Below are 19,387 nucleotides of genomic sequence, written 5' to 3'. Positions count from 1 at the left end.
GGGAAGACCAGGAGCAATGTATTCTCATGGACTCTTGTGAGAAGGACTGGGATAATCAGAGAAATTGATGATTGGAAGCTTCGACTTGGGGAAGAGAAAAGTGAAGGGTTCACAAGGACCTTAAAACTAAAGAGGACTCCTCCAATCCTGCTTTCTAAAATAAAGTTCTTACCCCCTCCCTCACATCTGACAAGTGGATCTTTTTGGATCATACTCTCAAAACTTCCTTCCTGGGAAGAGAAACCCCAGGGGAAGGGAGACAGCGGTAGGTGTAAGATATGAAAAGAATAATTTATAATTTATCAAGAGGTCACGAAGGTGGGAGGGGCGGTAAAAAGAGGAGCTGATACCAAGGGCTCAATAGAAAGTAAAAGTTTAGAAAATAATGATGGCAACATATGTATAAATATGCTTGATACAATTGATGTGTGGGTTGTTATAAGGCTGAAAGAGCCCCCCCCACCACCAAAATGATGTTAAAAACAAACAAAAATCTACCTTCCTGAAACCTACCCAAGCATACTACAAAATCACCAACAAAGTTCAAGTTCATTTCCTTCTCCATTTTAACATTTTCTTATAAATTAGAACTAGGTTAAGGTTTAAAGATCAGTTTTCCAGTCAACAAATCGTATCTATTTAGTTTCATTAATTGCACATCCCACAATGTAATATCGCTTACTCTACTTCCTCCCTGCTTCCTGTTCCCATTCTTCCTTTTTTTCTAACTCGTCTGTTCTTGGCCCACGGGTAAATGCTGCCTTATTTATTTTTTTTAATCACACATGGTGGATTATACTAAGGAGTGTGTAATTCCTTAAAGTTTCTCTTATTGCTCTCTTATAAACCTATCTTTTGGATGGCAGAAAACTGAGCCACGGTGGTGAGTTCACTTCCAGATCTGAAACGTGACTAAGGGCTATCATCTTGGGGGTTCCACCAGTCTCTATTTGACCTAAGCTTTTTTTTCATGATTTTAAGATGTGTCCCCATTTTTATCCTACTCTAGCGAAGACTCTTGTGATCCCAGAGAAGTCATGAGTGGTAGCTTTCAAGTTTCTGGTCTCTGGGTCTTGGAGGCTGATTATTTACAAGGTCCATCAATCCACTGGACTAATTGTCTTCCTGCAGCTTCATTTTCTGGACTTTCCTTTTGTCTGATGGGAAGAGACCAATATTTGCACCTTAGATGGCCGTTCAAACTGACCGGTTCTTAGGTCTGCATTTGTACTATTTTTCTTTTCGAAATCCCAATTACCTCACTCTCTAGTATTACAATTTTCTGCTCACTTTCCCCAAAGGTAAAGTAGTGCATCAGTTAAATGGCTCTCTCTCTCAAGCATTATCAACTATTACACTCAGTCCACAGTTAGTTGTTAGGAGCTTCGGTTTAAAGCCACATTTCCTGGGTTACAGTTCCGCCTTGGCGTCCGTTTGTGCTGCGTGACTCTAGGCAAGTTAATTAATCTTCCTTAGTTTTCATCTTGAAAATGTAACTGATACACTACTTATAATAGTCAGGGTACCGACCTCATAAAGTAATTGTGAGGACTGAGTGAACACGCATAAACTCTTAAACAGTGCCTACAAACACTATACCGACATCAGCCATTCTTTTTGTTCCAAACAGTTTTATTGGCCTATAATTCACATATCATACAAATTCAGTCGTTCAAGCACACCAAGGAGTTGTATAATCATGAGCCATTATTTTCGTTTACCTTTCAAAGTCTCGCACTAAAGATGATCTGATACTATTCTATATTGAATCATCCATTCATACCAAATGTTTAACAAAACTGAAAAATATTCTAGCAAAAAAATACGACCAGATTAAGAGATGATGTTACCTTTAGTATTGCTGCCAGGACGTAATGCTGTAGTTCTGCACTGTGAATCCGGATAGAGCCTCCTCCTATCTCACTGCCATTTAAAACCAGGTCATAGTGTTGGCTACGGACCTAGGAGAGTCATACAGCCTTAGGTTAGAAAATAATTCTGGCTTTCTGTTGCATAGGCTAAAGATACTATTGCTACTTCTGAGACACAGTATGAACTACTGGTTCTATCTCAACAATTTCTTCTGGCGCAACCAGTATTGGGTCAACCTTGAAAAATGAAGCTCTTTGCCTTTATATTCACACATGTCCTTTTCATCTAGAAGCACAAAGAAGGTACCTTTTCAGGCGCAGAGTATAGGAGGTGGATGTCACTGGGGTGAGGAGCAGTAAAAGGGTGGTGGGCTGACTCCAGCTCTCCGGGACTTTCCTCCTTTGGAAGGAAGAGTGGGAAATCCACCACCCAAAGAAAAGAGAATAGAGCTGGGTCACGGAGCACCATTCCTCTTGCTTCTAGAAGGTCAGCACATTCTAGTCGTAATTTTCCCAATAGAGAGCACTACAAACAGAAGGTATAAACACTGCATTAACTGCTGGGACAGAGTCAGTAACTGTGGTACAATGGGTACTTAGTAAGGCCCTTCTAGTAATGCATAAGGATCCCTGGGGGTCCACTCTCTGGTTAAAGCACCTGGTTGCCAGCAAAAGGGTCAGCAGTTCAAATCTACCAAAAACACAGGAGAAAGATGGGGTAGTCTGCTTCAGTAAAGAAACCGTAGGGGGCAGTTCTATTTTCTAGAGAGTTGTTATGAGTTGGAGTTGAAAGCAGGCTTGGATTTCTGAGTTTAGCCATCCAACTTCTTGTAATTTCCACACAATAATAGGATGAACTACACAAATAAGAGGGTTGTGACACACCATGGGGATTAGATAGCTTGCTAATAATACAAATAAGTACATGGAATCTGTGAGTGTGGGATCATGCAAATAAAGCAGAGTAGAGAGTGCTGTGGGAGGGATGGCTGGTGTCAGAATTGGTGAGAAGGTTGGATAGAAGAAGAATGTTTGACCTCCACAGTACAAGTACCAGCCTTGGGCTGATGCTGATCTTGAAGGTCTTTCCTCCCCGGAATAGAGTTAGATGAGGTCAAATGAGGCCCCTGTCATGGCATTTCTGTAGCATCAAATGACATAAACTTGGACTATGAAGTCAGGCTGTTCTCTTGATAAATGATCAGCCCAAAATAGAGCTCTCTGCCTGTCAGTAGATGAAGATCTGACCATCACTGTCAGATTCAGTCAAGTGTCCTGGTGACAGAGTGGTTAAGAACACAGGCGCCAGAGCTTGGTAGGCCTGGGTCTGAATTTCAGTTTGGCCATTTACTGCAGCTTTAAACATTTATTCCGAAAGACTGAAGACGAGCTAAGATAAAGTGTGTGTTCTTAGTCATCTAGTGCTGCTATAAAAGAAGCAGTACGAGTGGGCGACGGAAACAAACAGAAGGCTGCTCCTCACAAGTTTGCAGGCTTAGAAGGCCACATTCAGAGCCCGGGCTCTAGGGGAAGTCTTCCTCTGTTGACTGTATTCCTTCTATTCCTTGTTCCTGGCTGATCTTCGTGTGGCATGGCATCCATCATCCTCCTTCTCTGCTCACCTCTCCGTCTTAGTCAGCTTTTAGAGCTCAAAAGAGGTTGGCTGATAGGGCTTCTTAACAAAGAAAACCCTTTCCCAAATGGGATTACAATACTTTTGGGGATACTATTCAATCCATAGCGATATGTGAGGTGCAGGATCTGACAAATTATATGAATGGCAGCTATTCTGATGATTTCCTCACAGCTCCTGAAGGGTAATGGTTAGGGTTTGATGAGTGGCCCACAGTTTTATTCAAAAGAGCGAGCTATTATTAGAGAATTGGTATGTACTAGAGGTTAGTGGGTAAGAATATGAATTTGGGGTAAGAAACCTGGCTCCTCCACTTCCCAGCTGTGTGACCGTGTACACATTTTTAACCTTTATACCTTACTTTTATTATCTTGTCTTCTGCGTTTAAGAATTCATTGCAAGGGACACATATAACTCACAATCATGGGTTAATTAGAGACATTAACAGTTTACATACAATTCAGGATCAGAAATGCTTGAGATACAGTTCTTTAGTGAGGAACCTCTTCTCACACGCTCACAGTACTTCTCTCTGGTCCTTGGCCTCTTAGCCTTCTAGCCCCTTGGTCTCTCCCGGTGTGGGAATGTTACACAGCTGTTCATAAAGACCCAAGAGGTCCCCCACGCCTCCAGTAAGCCTTAGCTGAAGGCGCTTAGCTCTGACTCCAGGAGTCAGCACCCCTCAGGCCTCCTGCCCAAAGGCACTCGGTCTCTTTGCTTCATGGGGGAAGGAAGCCCAGCACTGTCTCCGGTTGGTTTCCTCCTTTTATGCTGCTACTTCTGTCTTTGCTTCTTGTCTCTCACTGTCTGTGGTGTAATCACAGCCCAGCAATCTTGGGTCCCAAGGACTCCTGGTGCTTCTTTTCTGATGGTTGTGACACCCCCCTTTCTACTTGATAGATGACAAAATTGACATCCCCACATTAGGGTTCCATAGACCTTATTTGCATGACCCTGCCCCAAGCATTTATATTATTAGCAAGCTATCCAACCCCTTGGAAAGTCACAGACACTTCATGTTTGCATAGTCCTAGTCAGTTATTTGGTTGGGATGACAAAACCTACAGCTAGGAGGACCATACCAAGTAATTCACGGCACTGCCATAGGGCAAATATAAATTAGAGGAATGATCTTGGTAAAATACTCGTTATATACTATTACTATTATAAAGAAATCATGCTAAAGAATATTAATTTATACATATATCTTCAAAATTCATGTTTGACTTCTGTATCTTTTGCAGATCCCTGTCTTAAGAATAGTGACTGTGACCATGTACGGTTGCATTCAGCTGCCAGCTGCTGCTCTTGCGGAAACAGGGACCCCCAACCAAGGTGGGCGAGGGATACCTGCTAACCCAGCAGCTCTCCTGCAAGCTGATTGCCGCTCATTTTCAGGGATAAGAATACATTCTGTTCAAGTCTTGGGAACTACCAAATATTCTTTATCTGAAAAATCTTCTAAATGAACTTTTTTTTTTTTTTAACGATCATTCAACTAATACCAAGAACTCTGTGTAAGGAGTGTTCTAATTAGAGTCAAATTAAATCCATGTGAGTAATGCCAACAGAGGCTGGTAATTGATGAAAACAACAACAAAAAACCTATGGGTAAATTTTACTTATTGCATTATAAAATACTGAAAGACAAAATATTTATTGATAATGTTATCATTAAGAGTAGCTCCATTTTAAAAAAATTAAATGTTGACTTCAAATATATATTATCAACAGCACGTATTTGTTCCCTACCGTTTTCGTATGCTCGCCAGCAGTTAGTAGGATCACATCTTCTTCTTGGGGCTCCAGAAGTCTAATTAGCTCCAGTGTTTGCTCCTCCATTATGGATTTAGCAACTGGAGAATTCCAGTTGCTATTGGTTTTCAGGAATACAGGTAAGACTTCCTATGATAAAGATAAAGATTTGAGGTCTGAGGGACTGGCCCCAATCTGAGACTGGCCCCAATCCCAACTATGTGGACAGCCCCCTGTCCCCGCAGAAGAATTCAATTCAGAGGACAGCACCAAAGCTACAGCTCAGGGAGAGGGACATGTCTGATCAGAGCACACAGGAGAAAATGAAAGGGGAGAAAGAGAGAGTGGAACCCATCCTGGCCTACCGAGCCCTGAGGACCAAATTCCCGCTCAGAGCAGGCAAGGCACAGAGAGGAACAAATGGCCGGCCCCACTACGAGACACAAGGTCCCTCACTGACCCATAACACTACAGGGGATAACACCGGAGACACAGTGTGGGAATTTTACTAAATCTGACCCCATCACACTGAGGCCAAACACTAAGGGTGTGCAATAGAACAGCAAAGGGAGTGGAATGAAGTCCTCCGGGAATACTAAAAATAGACTTTGGGTCCAGGGTGTGGCACCCCATCAGACCCCAGATGCTATATCTCTTGATAGCTGGGCACCATCAACTTTCTTCACCATGTTTGCTTATGCACACTTTTGTCTTCAGCGATCGTGTAGGGAAGGGTGAGCATCATGGAATGCCAGTTTAATAGAACAAAGTGTTCTTGCATTGAGGAAGTACTTGAGTAGAAGTCCATCTGCTACCCTAATACTAAACCTATAAATATATGCACATAGATCTATTTCCCCATCGTCTCATATATATGTATTTATATATACATATAGGCATGCCTGTATTTAGACTTCTATAAATGCCTTTTGCCTCCTAGTTCTTTCCACTATTTCCTTTTACTTTCCTCTTGTCCCACTATCATGTTCACCCTTCATTTGGGTTTCAGTAATTCCTCTTGGTTACACTGCCCTTGATCAAGCCCTACCAGGCCTCCTACACCCCCCTCGCCACCGATTTTGGATCACTTGTTGTTCCCTTGTCCCTGGGGTTGTTAAAACCCACTTCTATTCCCCCACCTCCCCCCTCTCCCATGTCCCCCCAGAACAGTCAGAACAAGCACCTTACTAAAGAGTTCACAGAAAAAGTCAGCCTTCCACTTAGGTTTAGCACCCTGAATTGTTTTCTCGTCTCCTGAACTGTGGGGAAGTAACTGTTAAACCTATTCCACTGGTGGTCTTTCTGTAATGGCAGCACTTCCTGTTGTTGGAAGTGTTTTCACTCACAGCAACCCCATGCCCAACAGAACAAAACACAGCCTGGTCCTGTGCCAACCTCACAACTGACATGTTTGACCCCATCGTTGCAGCCCCTGGGTCAATCATCTTGTCCAGGGTCTGCCTCTTTTTTTGCTGTCCTTCTATTTTACTCAGCATAATGCCCTTTCCCAGGGACTAGTTTCTCCTGACATGACCACAGCACATATCTTTTTTTGGTGTGTTACTTGGTTTTTCAGGAGACAGTTTTTGTTCAAAATGTAAAAAGCGATTTCAAGGTGATGGTCTCAGTTAGTACAATTGGTTTGGTCAGTTTTAAGACTCTGAGTCTTGTTTTGTAGTTTTCTCCCTCTCTAATCAGGATTATTCTATGGTGACCCTGTTTATACTGATTATGGTGGGAGCTGGGAACCAACTAATTCCTCTAGTCTCTCTTTCTTTTGACTTTGGTTACTTTCTTACCCTTTTGCCCTTGAGTAGAGACCAATAGTTCTATGTTGCATGGCTACTTGCAACCTCTTAATGTTCCAGATGTTATTCATGAGGATGCAGATGAATTTTAGGCGAACTGACTGAGTTGCCTCATAAGACAATAATCCAAAGGTTTAAAACCCAAAAAACTATTCTTGTAAGCTGTCTAGCTTTGTTTGAAGAGTCTCTGTAGTTGTATGTTCAATGGATAGATATGCGTGCCCATATAGATCTGTCTTTACATGTGCACATGGATAATTTCTCAAATCTTGAGTCTCTTGCAACCCGAGAGACTCATCTTCTGGCACTGTATCAGAACAAGGTTCTGGTGCTCCTCCTAAGGTTTTCACTGGCCAAGTGTGCTAGGCAGGGTTCTTTAGAGAAACAGAACCAGGACATTCACCGTATATACTTGTGTATAAGCCAAGTTTTTCAGTACAAAAATGTGCTGAAAAACTGGGGTTCGGCTTATACACGGGTCAGTGGTACCAATGGCTTTAAAGGAAGATGTTCAACTGGCACTGAAGGCACTGAGGGAAGGCAAGGAATTGACCCAATACCAATCCAGATGTTTGCACAACTGGATGCAAAGCGGGATGCTCTCAATCATTTATGCTAAGATAATTGGAAGATACCTGCATGACTAACAGACTGGAAAAGATCTCTATTAGCCCACGCTGAGAAAAGTGATTGGACAGAATGTGGAAACAGTCAAACAATATTGTTCATATCATACACAATACAATTTGCTAAAGATAATTACAAAATAGTTACAGCAGTATATTAACAGAAATATACCAGAAATTCAGGAACCCAGGTGGTATAGTGGTTACATGTTGGGCTATAATTCATAAGGTCAGCCGTTCAAAACCACCAGCCACTCTCATGGAGAAAGATGAAGTTTCCTACTCCTGTAAAATTAGTCTTGGAAACCCACCAGAGTGGCTCTACCCCTGGTTCTACAGGGTTGCCATGAGTTGGAATCAACTTGTGGCAGTGTGAGTTTAGACCAGAAATTCAAGTTGGATTCAGAAGCCCTGGCAGCACCATGGTTTAGGTATTCAGCTGCTAACGTACAATGCACCCCACAGGTCAAAAATGTGGATGCCTGCTCCCACATGGTTCAGAAACTCCATGAATTTGAATTGGAGCTGTCATGTATTAGAATCAACTTGATAGCAGACTTGCTTTCTTGGTTTCTTTTCTCCCTAGCACACCTAGAGAACACTCTCATGCTTAGCTTTTTTCCCAGTGCTGATTCAGGAGTTCTGAGCACACACAAGGGGGTTTTAGCTGGGCACAAGTGGTGCTTTCCTATGGCAAAAGAGAGCTCACATCTAGCCCTACAGGTACCCCTGCAGAGGATTTCCCAGGGTGTCACGGTGTTGTCCATTTCCCTCTGCATTGCTTGTTTGAAATGTCATCTTTGCCCGGAAGCGGTTTTAGCTCCGCCTGCTTCTCATGCTGATCTGTCTCAGGTCTCAGGGAGATTCACCAGCTCTCTACCTCACCCTTTACCAAGTGCACAACCTAAAAGTGACATGGCTAATTTGAGCCCCTTTAAAAATTAGGCTGCAGCCTAATATAAAGGATTGTTTAAAAAATTAAATTCATTTAACCATATGAAAAACTTACTTAGTTGACTCAAACCACTGTGGAACCGCTATCCTAACGTATTTTCTTCTTTCCTTGTGGAAAATACCTTTATTTTTCAAACTTACAGTATGAGACATAGGAATATGATGGCGGTACAGGTAATTAGTTTTTCAATCACAGATGTAACATTTTTATAAATGAAGGGGCTTCAAAAACACTGTGGAAAAATTTCATTATCTTTTAATTCCAATTTCCCAAAAACTTTTTGAAGCCCCTTCTTATATGGAATTTTTTATACCCTCTTTTTTTAAGTGAATCATTACTATGTACATTTTTTCTATATTATAAGCTCTTAAGAAACAAAGTTTTAAACAGGAACTTTAATACCCTGAGATTAGCATAATCTTGTGGTTATAAAATTAATATAATAGTTCCCATGGACTTAATTTTGCTGTAGATGACAGTATGAATAACACAATATTTCCATTTACAATCCTTGCTTTAGAAGAGATTACAAATTACCAACTCCAAGAGAGTGAATATTCTTAAAACTACTGGTTTCAAAACAATATTTCAAGAGATAAGGTATGAAAATGCCCAATTATCACTCATTGTTTGCCTTCTGACATCTACTATCTACCAAGCCACAATAAAATGAAATGTGCTTGTGAAGTGTAATCACATGTCAAAAAGGCAGTAGAGGCAGAACAATGCATTCAATTTTTCTTTCACACCAACTTTCATGCCTCCTTTTAACCATAGGTGCATGGTCTCTGACAGATATTCTGTTGACTTGAACTTGTGTGAAAGTGTAGGGGTGGAGTTCAACCTGTCAATCAGAATTGGCCTGGAGATGCCTCCTTGGGGTGTGGTCTTTTAAAAGAAAGACACTTTTTCTCTGCCCTTTGCTTTCCTCCTGACCGGGCCTCTGGGTCTGCCTTCAGGGCGGCTTATGTGGCCCTGCCAGGTCTCTACTGATCTTGGATCTGTGCAACTCTGTACCCACCAGCCTGGGATCACCCTGCTTCCCACTTGACCTTTCTGTCTGGCTAGAGGGGTCTGGATAGCATTGGATCCAGGCATTGAGTTGGAATGGGCTGGAATGCCTTTTTGATATAAAATTACTACTTAAAAGAAAAACAGTTTTTTATTATTATTACTTTTTAGCAAATGGCCCAGGGTCAGAAATCCGTTCTTGATATACAGCTCTTATACATATATGTGCCATTGGTGTAATTCTCTAGACAACCTAGCCTAACAAGTCTCTGTTTGTATTCCTAACTGTCTTTGTTTATCAAAAACTAAGGTTGGATTTTCACATTTCTGATTAAGGATGAATCAGATCACTTTGTACTGAAGCCTTAGGAGGACATGATTATCAGCACTTAAAAAAAATAATTTTATTGGGGCTCATACAACTCATCACAATCCATATACACATCCATTGTGCCAAGCACATTTGTACATTTGTTTTCAGCACATTGTTAATGTAGTTTTTGTGGTAAAATTAGGTGCCTCGGCTGATATTTGGGTCGACTTATACTCAAGTCTATACGGTAATTTTAAAAATAAAAGGAAGAAACATAGGATGATCAAAAGTAACAAGACACTTAAATTGAAGACCTCAAGCAATTAAGTCAAAATATTAATCCTCAAAAGAAAAAAACTGCTGATTAACTCACCTGATTAAACTGTTCAGCTGCAAATTTTCTAATAGTTTCAATATCTTTCCTTTTTAAATATTTCTAGAAAAAGAAAAACAAAAGAGAATTAATTAGTATAAAACACTGGCTCCATAAACATGCTTATATCACATGGAACACAAATACATTTTAGGCCTCCTCAGCACAGGAGTGGGCTTCTGTAAGGATTTAGTTACTGTGTTCAAAGCATGTTAACAGACTTGCTAATTATGCAATTCTCACTGGAAATAGCTGTAAATGTAGAAGACTTTGCATATGCATTATCGCATGATAAATTCTCAAAATGAGTCTCTACAGTAATTTTTGAAGAAAAATATAACTTTCAGATCAGTAAGATATTCAGAATTTTATATTTCAGATTGTATGTGTACCCTTTCTCCTTTTTTAAAACTGTGATATACAAGGATGAATCACAAAGCATTTTGACAAGGTTTCCAGTTCATATACATGTTCAGTGCAAATGAAACATGTCTAGCCCTGGCTCTGTGTGTGGCTGGGCTGAGAAGGTCACGGAGGCAGTGTGTGACCTTGTCTGACTTCACAGGGGTTGGGTGGGAGAAAAGAATCACCATTGTCAGCATCTGCCGTCTATGGCCGATTCCGCTGACGCCGAGCATCATCCCTGCCTTCACACCCTCGAACTTGCTTTTCCAATTCTGGCTTCAACTGTCCCTTCCACGGCACTTCTATTTCTCAGCTGCAATTCATTGTAATGGTCAAATAGAAGTCAGAGGCCACACTCGCAGTAATGGATATTCTGAGGGAAGTTCGCAGGTGGTAATTTAAGACACAATTCTAGCCAGCGTAGCCTCTTCTCTGCTGTGCCCATAGGCCAGCCATCTCTGGCCGTTGGCCTGTCAGTCCACTCAAGTTTCCTGCCCAAAGGCACCGAGCTTCACTTTGTCTGTGGGTGGGGAGTCTCTTGCTGTCTCGTGGTTCTGCTGTCACTGCTCCTCTGCCATCCTGGTGTCCCAGCTTTCTGTCCCTGGATGAAATTCAAAGTGCAGGGATCTCGGGGTCCAAAGGACCTCAGGGTCCACTTCTGCCTCTTTTTTCTTTCTTCGCTTCTTGCTTCTGAGACGGCTCATTTTATATCCAGTAGAATGACACAACTGCTCAATCACTAGGGTAGAGTTCAAAGTTTTTACAATCACAATTAACTCCGCTAACAATCACTTACAACTGAATCGTATTATCCTATCACTGTATCTTTCTCCACTTCCTCTTACTCAACTCAGAGAGAAAAAGCTATTTGGTAGGAGTTGCAGAGACTATGGCCAGACGGGGCCAACTAAGTAATTCGACGTCTCCACAGTTGCCGACAACTTTTCTCAGTAATGGACATATCTTAGTTTCATTTGAACTAAAAAACAAAACATTGATCCAGTAAGAACAGTGATTTTAGGTAAGGTGATCAGACGTCCCGCTTTTGGCGGGACAGTCCCAATTTTAAACAATTTTTCCCATGTCCTGAAGCATTTTCAAAATGTCCCGATGTTTGGAAAGAATGCACGACAAGCTAGGGTACACGGTTTCCGGCTGCCAAGTGGCTATTTCGCCAGGATATGAGTTTTATCAATGGTGTCCCGCTTTACCAATGTTAAAATGTGGTCACCTTATTTTAAGGGGCTCTACTGGGCCAATTAAATTCAAGGTTCAGAAGGTTATGGTGCATATATAATTTTATTCCAGAGGAGGATATTACATAGTTGCACTGAAGAACTTTTTTCCTGTTCTGACAGTGGAACCTGCTCATTCTCCGAGGGCAGCAAGGGCTGCGCTGTGAGCATTTCACTGGGAAACTCCCCTACCCATCCTACCGCCCTTTCAGACTGCTTCTTACTCCCCAACGCAAAGTACACTGACAAGCAGAAGAATTATTTAAGGAAGGGCTAGAGTATGGAAACATAACCTTCAAAAGCATACAGATCTGCTGAGGACCAAATACTTCACAATTTTCTATTTTTGTTTATTTTCTACGAATTTATAGCAATACTTTCAGTTTCCTTCTTTTACACACACACACACACACACACACACACACACACACACACACACTCACACTTCAAAAAGTTCATGGGAAGATGCCATTATTTTTCATTTTACGTGAAATTTTTGAAGCTCCCTCTGTCTATATATATATGTTTGCATATAATATATGTTAAAAAATAATTTCCCATTTCACCCTTTTATGTGTATCAACTCAGTGACCTTAGTTATGTTCATTTTGTGCAACCATAACCACTTTCCATTTCTAAATCTTCCATCACTCTTAATAGTAATTCATTATCATTTAAACAATAACTCCTTCTTGACCTCTCCCACCAGTTCCTGATAATGATGAATACAACTTTGGTCTAAATGTAGTATGTATTCTTTTGTGACTGACTTACTTCACTCACCATGGTTCATGTAGGTTGGCGCATGTATTAGGATTCTCTTTAGGGGTGAGTAACATTTCACCTATGTGCGTACCCCATTTTGTTTGTGCATCCATCTCTTGATAGAGTCTTGTGTTGTTTCTACCTTTCGGCTATTTTGAGTTGTGCTGCAATGAACCTGTGTCTGCGAAGCTGGGTGTGTCTCTGCACTCAGGTCTTTTGGGAATGTAGCAGTGGAATTGCTGAGTCTGACAGCAATTCCCTAGAACTTCTTGAGGCACTTCAGTGGCTGCACCATGTTCCAGGTTTTTAAAAAATTCTTTACTTTTCCTAAATAGCACAATTAAGTAATAGTTGTAGGGCAAGGAACAAGGCATGGGGTACAAAAAGGTAAAACCCTGGTCTGCCCACATACTCTACTTGGGGAAGACAGAGAGGGTAAATAACAGGAAGCACTGTGTTTACTGAACACATGAGGCACGTCTGGATTGGAGGATGGATGTCCAAGACCTTTCTGCTGAACATAAGAAGTACATCTAAGATTCGCAGACCATTCTCCGTCCCTGTCTGAATATACTGATCTGTATCCAATGAGTCTGCTGGTGCTCGGTGACGCTCAGTTGGTTCTGACTCTGTGTCCAACAGAATTCTTATTTACATGCATCAGAAATCCTTCTTATTAACTTACTTTCCAAACAGGTCGACTAACTACAGGAAAGAAATAGGTAGGAAGATTAAAGCCACCATGCAAGAGCTTGCTAGCGGTCACACAGGGCTAAGAGGCTTTGGTAGGATATTAAGTACTATTTTATGTGCACCATTGGTGGAAGTTAACTCAAATGACATACATTTCCAGGAGTACTTTATAACAGGTTTCATTATTCTCTGCTGACATTATCAGTATTAGGGATGCTATTGGGCTTTATGTAAAATACATATTTGTGTTTAAAATAATTGTCCTTTCTGAAGGTCAGCTGTGCTAACATTGACCCCTTTACTCCCACACCCGATCTAGTGAAAGCAGAGCCGTGCTTTACTTACTGTTCCTTCAGGGATACATATGGCTTTGATGGTACCTTGGGGCTTGTTAAGCACATCTTGAAGAATTCCAATCTTTGTGTTTCTGAACACATCACTGATATCTATAATCTGGAAAGTAGGTTCCAAAGAAGGCGTGATTAAATGTGAATATAGAAATTTATCCCAAAACATTTGACAATCATTATTATTTACAAACATGAATGCTTACCATGGGTTGGTCTCTAAACAATGCTTAATATGTGCTAATTAATCTCATGCCAGAAAATAAGAGGTAGGCATTCTTTTTCTTTTTTTTACTTTAAATATTATTTTAATTTGTATGTTGGCTAAGCTTTCATGGAGTTTTACAATCTACCAATTTTAAAACTAAAAGAAACAATATTTTGTTTTCCTTGGCTGCCTCTTACACAATTGCAAAGTGACTGATTCTGTAGGATTGTTTCTGGTTAGAAGTCCGCTTCCATCTTTCATTTGAAGAATCATCTACCTTCATGCGTAAGTAGGGAAACAAGCAAGTGGTCATCCGTGAATCTGGGATTTATAGCCCTCACAAGTTTCAGACTGGAAAGGGGAGATTCCAATCTAGTTTCAGACTCTTGGAATTTCCTTTCGTAACCATCTAGGATCAAAGACTCAAACCCAGTAAGAATTCCAAGAAAAACTCGGTTCCAGGTATTTGGTAGGCATTCTTATTGGCCTCATTCCATAGATGCAGAAACTGAGGCCCAGAGAAGAAAGCAATTTACCCATAACAGAACTAGGAAGTGCCGGCGTCTGACTTAAGAATCACTGTACTGACCAAACCCAAGGATGTACATGTCATTCCAATACAAAGATGGGGAAATTGATGGGGGGTCTGGGAGGAAAAGGGGGGAGGGGGAAGGAGATGATGGCACTGGGGGAGCAGGGCACTAATTCACTCAGGGGGAGGGTATGGTTTATGTCACCACAGAAATGGGAGTGTGAGTGTAGACCCCACCATGGCCCGCCAAACCTTGAGGACAATGTAACCACATGGAGCAACTCATGAACAGAGGTCTACAGGGCCGGCCCAAATCAGAGCCAAACTCACCTCCTCTCTAGAAGTATGTGCTAGAGAGGACAACACTAAACCTACAGGTTGGGAAGAGGGGCTGGCCTGACACGCCCACACAGAAACAAACCAAGAATGAAAAGGTGAGCGAGGGACTAGACCTCACACTGGCACAGCAAGCCCTGAGGACAAGTCCCTGCACGGCACTGCTAAGGCACAGTGAGGACTGTAGAGCTGACAACAGCTCGAGACATTATGTCCCCTCCCTGAAGCATACCGCGACAGAGGACAATACTGAGGACACCCAGCAAGGTGTGGGCTCAGTCTGACCACCACCACAGTGGGGTGAACCAAGAAGGGAACATAACAGATCAGCAATGGAAGCAAAGCAAAGCTATGAAACTCCTGAGGAGCCCCAAAATAGACAACAGGCTAGGAGGGGCAGTTCCCAGAAGCCCCCCAGTACTAGTGGGAAGATAGTCATAAAAGAATTATGTATGCTTTTGTGTTTTTTTGCTTTGCTAGTTATTTTTCTCCTCCCCCGCCACCTTTTCACTCAATCATTTGGTTTTTTAGTCTTGTCTCTGTTATTGTTGTTTTGCCTACCTATATAAGATAGGCCTGGGAAGCAAACCTGAGGAGAAAGCAATGGGACCAACAGTTCCAGAGGAACTTGTGGGGAGAGGGAGGCAGGGGAAAGGAGTGATGAGCAAACAATGCCATAGATAGGGGGGCAACTAGGGAATAAAAATCAGTAAGGACGTAGACATCCTGTGGGTGTGGGAGCAGCAGCAATCTAGCTGAGAGGAAGTACTAAGAGGCAGAAGAAGGGTGAGCATGATGGTGGGGCAGGAGAAGGTAAAATGAAAACAGGAACAATCTAGGAGGCAAAGCTATGGAGAGAGGTATAAACATAGGTGTGTACATATGTAAATACATTAATTCATAAAAATGGCTTGGAACATTAAAAAAATATCAAACCCCTGCTGTTGAATTGATCTGTTCAATTGATCTCGATTATAGAGTTGGACTTCTCCGGGGAGTTTCCAAGGCTATCAATCTTAGGGATGTCGACTGCCAGCCACATTTTTCTTTGGCGGAGTGCCTTGATGGGCTCAAATCATCACACGTTTGCCAGAGTACCACTGGAGTCCCCTCTAGAAACACAGGACCCCCAAACCCACTACTGACCCCAAATTGCTGTTGAGTTGATCTGACTCATACTAACCCCTCAACAGGGTTTCTGAGCCGTTAAATCTTCAGGGAGCCAAGGAAGAGGTGGCGGGTTTGAACTGCGGACTCCTGGTGCGCAGGCCAGGGCTTACCTGAGAGAAAGTGGCGGCAGGGCTCTATGGTAGAAGGCAACAAAGTATTTTAATGTGAACACACCATCATTCTCTCTTACTGTAGCTTGGCAGCAAAGAAAAATACACAATAGTGTACAACTGGCTGTACATTTCAAAGTGGTGTAAGAGACGGCAGGACGATTGGAGCACAGTCCTGGGAGAGTGAGAAGAATCACCTTCATTCCAAAACGAGTGTCAGGCTTATCAGTGCCGTAAGTGGACAGAGCCTCAGCAAAAGTCATCGAAGGAAAAGGGACAGCCACAGGGTCTTTGTCCTTGGGCCAGGCGTACTGAAGCAAACCTTCAATTAGCCTCTGGATCCCAGTCTGGTCGACAAAAGACATCTCAATGTCAATCTGAAACCAAACAGCACACGGGAACTCATTGGAACAGCCACAATATTAATATTTACAGTTCCGTCTCTGTTTCTGAGTCACATAGGATTCTTCATCTAATACTTGATATTTGATTGGGGTGATTATATTATTGTACATCTGCTTTGTGCCCAGTACTATGTTAATACTTTTCATTTCCCCCAAAGAATAAATTATTAGTTATTCTTGAAATTATTTGAATTTGCTTTTATTTACGTAATCCCATTAGTGAGCACTATAGAAAAAGTTGAATAGCATAGAGAGAGCAACATAAATAAGTTACTGATAAGTAACTTAAAAATTATACTTTATCTCATAAGAACATAAAACAAGTCTAATATTATTGATAGTGCATTAATGATTAAATGTAGTAATATTATTGCATGATAAACATGTAAAGTAGACACAATTGAACAATTTTAATAGAAAACAAGAGAATTTATTTTAATTGCACTGTTATATGATCTGATACATGTTCTAAAGTAAATAAAATCACTTTGTAAATTTTAAGTTGTAGTAGCTAATAATTTTAACAAATGATAAAGACAGGTTTATTTTTGAATAAATTTATTTAATAAATGACATGCTTATTTAAAAATAAATCCAAGTCTTATTTCTTTGACTGAATACAACATATAGACCTAAAAAAAATTAAGATGAAAAAAAATAATATACTCATAGTTTTATGCTAATGCTTTTCATCTATCACCTTGTTTAGGTTCTAAAACTATTTGTGGCTCAATTCTCAGAGAGGCTAGATCACCTGCCTGAATAGTACAGTTGGGAGGTGAAGCTAGAGCTGATCTCAAATCTCTCCACCCCAAAGCACAACTTTTATACTTCTCCACTGATTAATATTCTATCATACAGAAACTAAAACAAAGTAATCTTCATTAATACATCCATAAACTAGATAGAAGCTGATGAAATACAAAGTTATAATATGGAATTAGCAGTTTTAATTTATGAGCTTTAAGGACTCTATCATATTGTGAATCGGAACTAACTCGATGGGACCTATCATCATATTACATGATTACAGCACCAAGGAATCAGTGATATCCCTTGGCTGATGACCACATGTCTTATTAAAAGGATACATACGGTGGACACAAAACTTTGCCTATCAAATGTATAAAATGGGATGAGAAATAAAGTGTGTAAGTCACCTCCCTTGTTCTGAAAATACTTGAATCTGTAACAGACAAATTATAACGCAGTACCTGAGTAAATTCAGGCTGTCTGTCTGGCCTTGAACCTTCATCTCGATAACATCGGGCAACCTGAAAATATCTACAATCAAGAAACAGCATTAACTGAGTCATGACTCCACAGAGAGACACTTCTCTCCGAAGATTTATGCCAATGCACGTGATTGAGAAAAAAGTCCACCAACAGGACATAAAGGGTTTTCTTATTCGTATGCTTTCATCTCAGCAGACACACAGCTGACCTGAGGAGTTGGCTGTTCCTCATCTGCTTTAGTACCTTTGGGTAGCCATGCATTTGAGCGGCATGGTAGGTATTTCATGTGTCTTTATCTATACCGGGGGCTTCAAAACGTTTGTGAGAAATTTCCATTGTCTTTTCATTCCATTTTTCATGAACCTTTTGAAGTCTCCTGGTTCTCTTATGTTTTGGCCAAACCGAATCACTGAATGCAGACCCACAAACACATTGTTTTCTTGTGTTATGCTTTTCCAACTCTCGGCATCAACTGCTGACATGCAGTTCTGTGCCAGAAGATCTTATTTCTCATTTCAGAGGTGTTTCTGTAATATTCTCCCAAATAAGATCATCTCAAACCCTTTCCTGGTAGCTTGAGACTCTCAATGAACCTCGAGTTTGTATTTTACATGTATGCTCTGAAGCCCTCATCAATCTACTTTCTCAAGAGCCAGGCAATTTTGTGTCTCTTTCCCTATTTTTTTTCTTCTTCTTTTTTCTTTTTCCTTTCTGATAAAAGATAGCATACAGAAAGTCCACTTGACCCTTCACATGATTCACAAGGAAAAGTTTACAGGAAAACAAACGCTCACCTGTCTAACCCACCAACCATCAGAAGCTGCTTAAATTGCTGAGGACTCTGAGGGAGAGAATAAAATTTTCCAGGTTCCCTTGATGGAACCACAAACTCTTTTGCACCCTTTTAATGAGAGAGAGAGAGAGAGAGAGAAAGAGAGAGAGAGAGAGAGAAAGACATTGTTAAAAACAAACAAGGTATTCCTGACTGGTGAAAGTTTTTATGTAAGTTCACTATTGAGATTAACTAAAGATCATCTTTTATTTCCTAAAAGTAGGTTTTAAATACTGACTTACATATAGTAGGTATTAAATGTATGCTTGCTAAAATGAATTCCCAAATCTGTTACAAGATAAAATGATTTTGTACATTATTTTCTATTCAAGTAACTTCTGCTTTGCTAAATTGAACTCTAACAGTTTTATAAATCCAGAGTCAATAAGTAAGAGTAAATATCAATGCTTAAGATCATCAGTTCTTAATAATCTAAAGAACCAATGCATTAAAGGTTTGCATCTATTAACTCGCAAGAAAACTCATGTAAAACAAAAGGATTCAGACTCAAAATATTCATCTACATAGTTTTCTCAACTTTTAGGGAAAGCTCCCTAAGGTAAATCTCCTGAAGCCAAGTAACTATAAAGGCAAAATGACCAAGCGTCATAACAAATAGCGATTATTAGCAGACTAATGTAGAGACAAACTTAGGGGCTAAAGAAGCCCTGGTGGTGTAGTGGTTATGGATTGGGCTGCAAACCACAAGGTCAGCAGTTTGAAACCACCAACTGCTTTGGAGGAGAAAGATGAGGCTTTTTATTCCCAT

At 40.8% G+C, this 19,387-nt stretch overlaps 1 protein-coding gene across 1 annotated transcript in view; it reads right to left on the bottom strand.

Annotated features, from left to right (window-relative positions):
• DARS2 (aspartyl-tRNA synthetase 2, mitochondrial) overlaps positions 1–19,387 on the bottom strand; it is a 41,425-nt gene that overhangs the window by 8,434 nt on the left and 13,604 nt on the right. The window contains exons 8-15 of the mRNA XM_075527643.1: positions 18,581–18,687; positions 17,765–17,834; positions 16,344–16,523; positions 13,789–13,896; positions 10,346–10,408; positions 5,257–5,409; positions 2,179–2,397; positions 1,851–1,961 (exon numbers count right to left, since the gene is read on the bottom strand). Coding sequence (XP_075383758.1) covers positions 1,851–1,961; positions 2,179–2,397; positions 5,257–5,409; positions 10,346–10,408; positions 13,789–13,896; positions 16,344–16,523; positions 17,765–17,834; positions 18,581–18,687 — 1,011 coding nt within the window. The remainder of the gene's footprint in view (positions 1–1,850; positions 1,962–2,178; positions 2,398–5,256; positions 5,410–10,345; positions 10,409–13,788; positions 13,897–16,343; positions 16,524–17,764; positions 17,835–18,580; positions 18,688–19,387) is intronic.

Source organism: Tenrec ecaudatus, chromosome 1, assembly GCF_050624435.1.
Source record: "Tenrec ecaudatus isolate mTenEca1 chromosome 1, mTenEca1.hap1, whole genome shotgun sequence".
Lineage (NCBI taxonomy): Eukaryota > Metazoa > Chordata > Mammalia > Afrosoricida > Tenrecidae > Tenrec > Tenrec ecaudatus.
The sequence above is the reverse complement of the archived record's forward strand: the minus strand, read 5'-3'. Positions and strand labels throughout refer to the sequence as shown.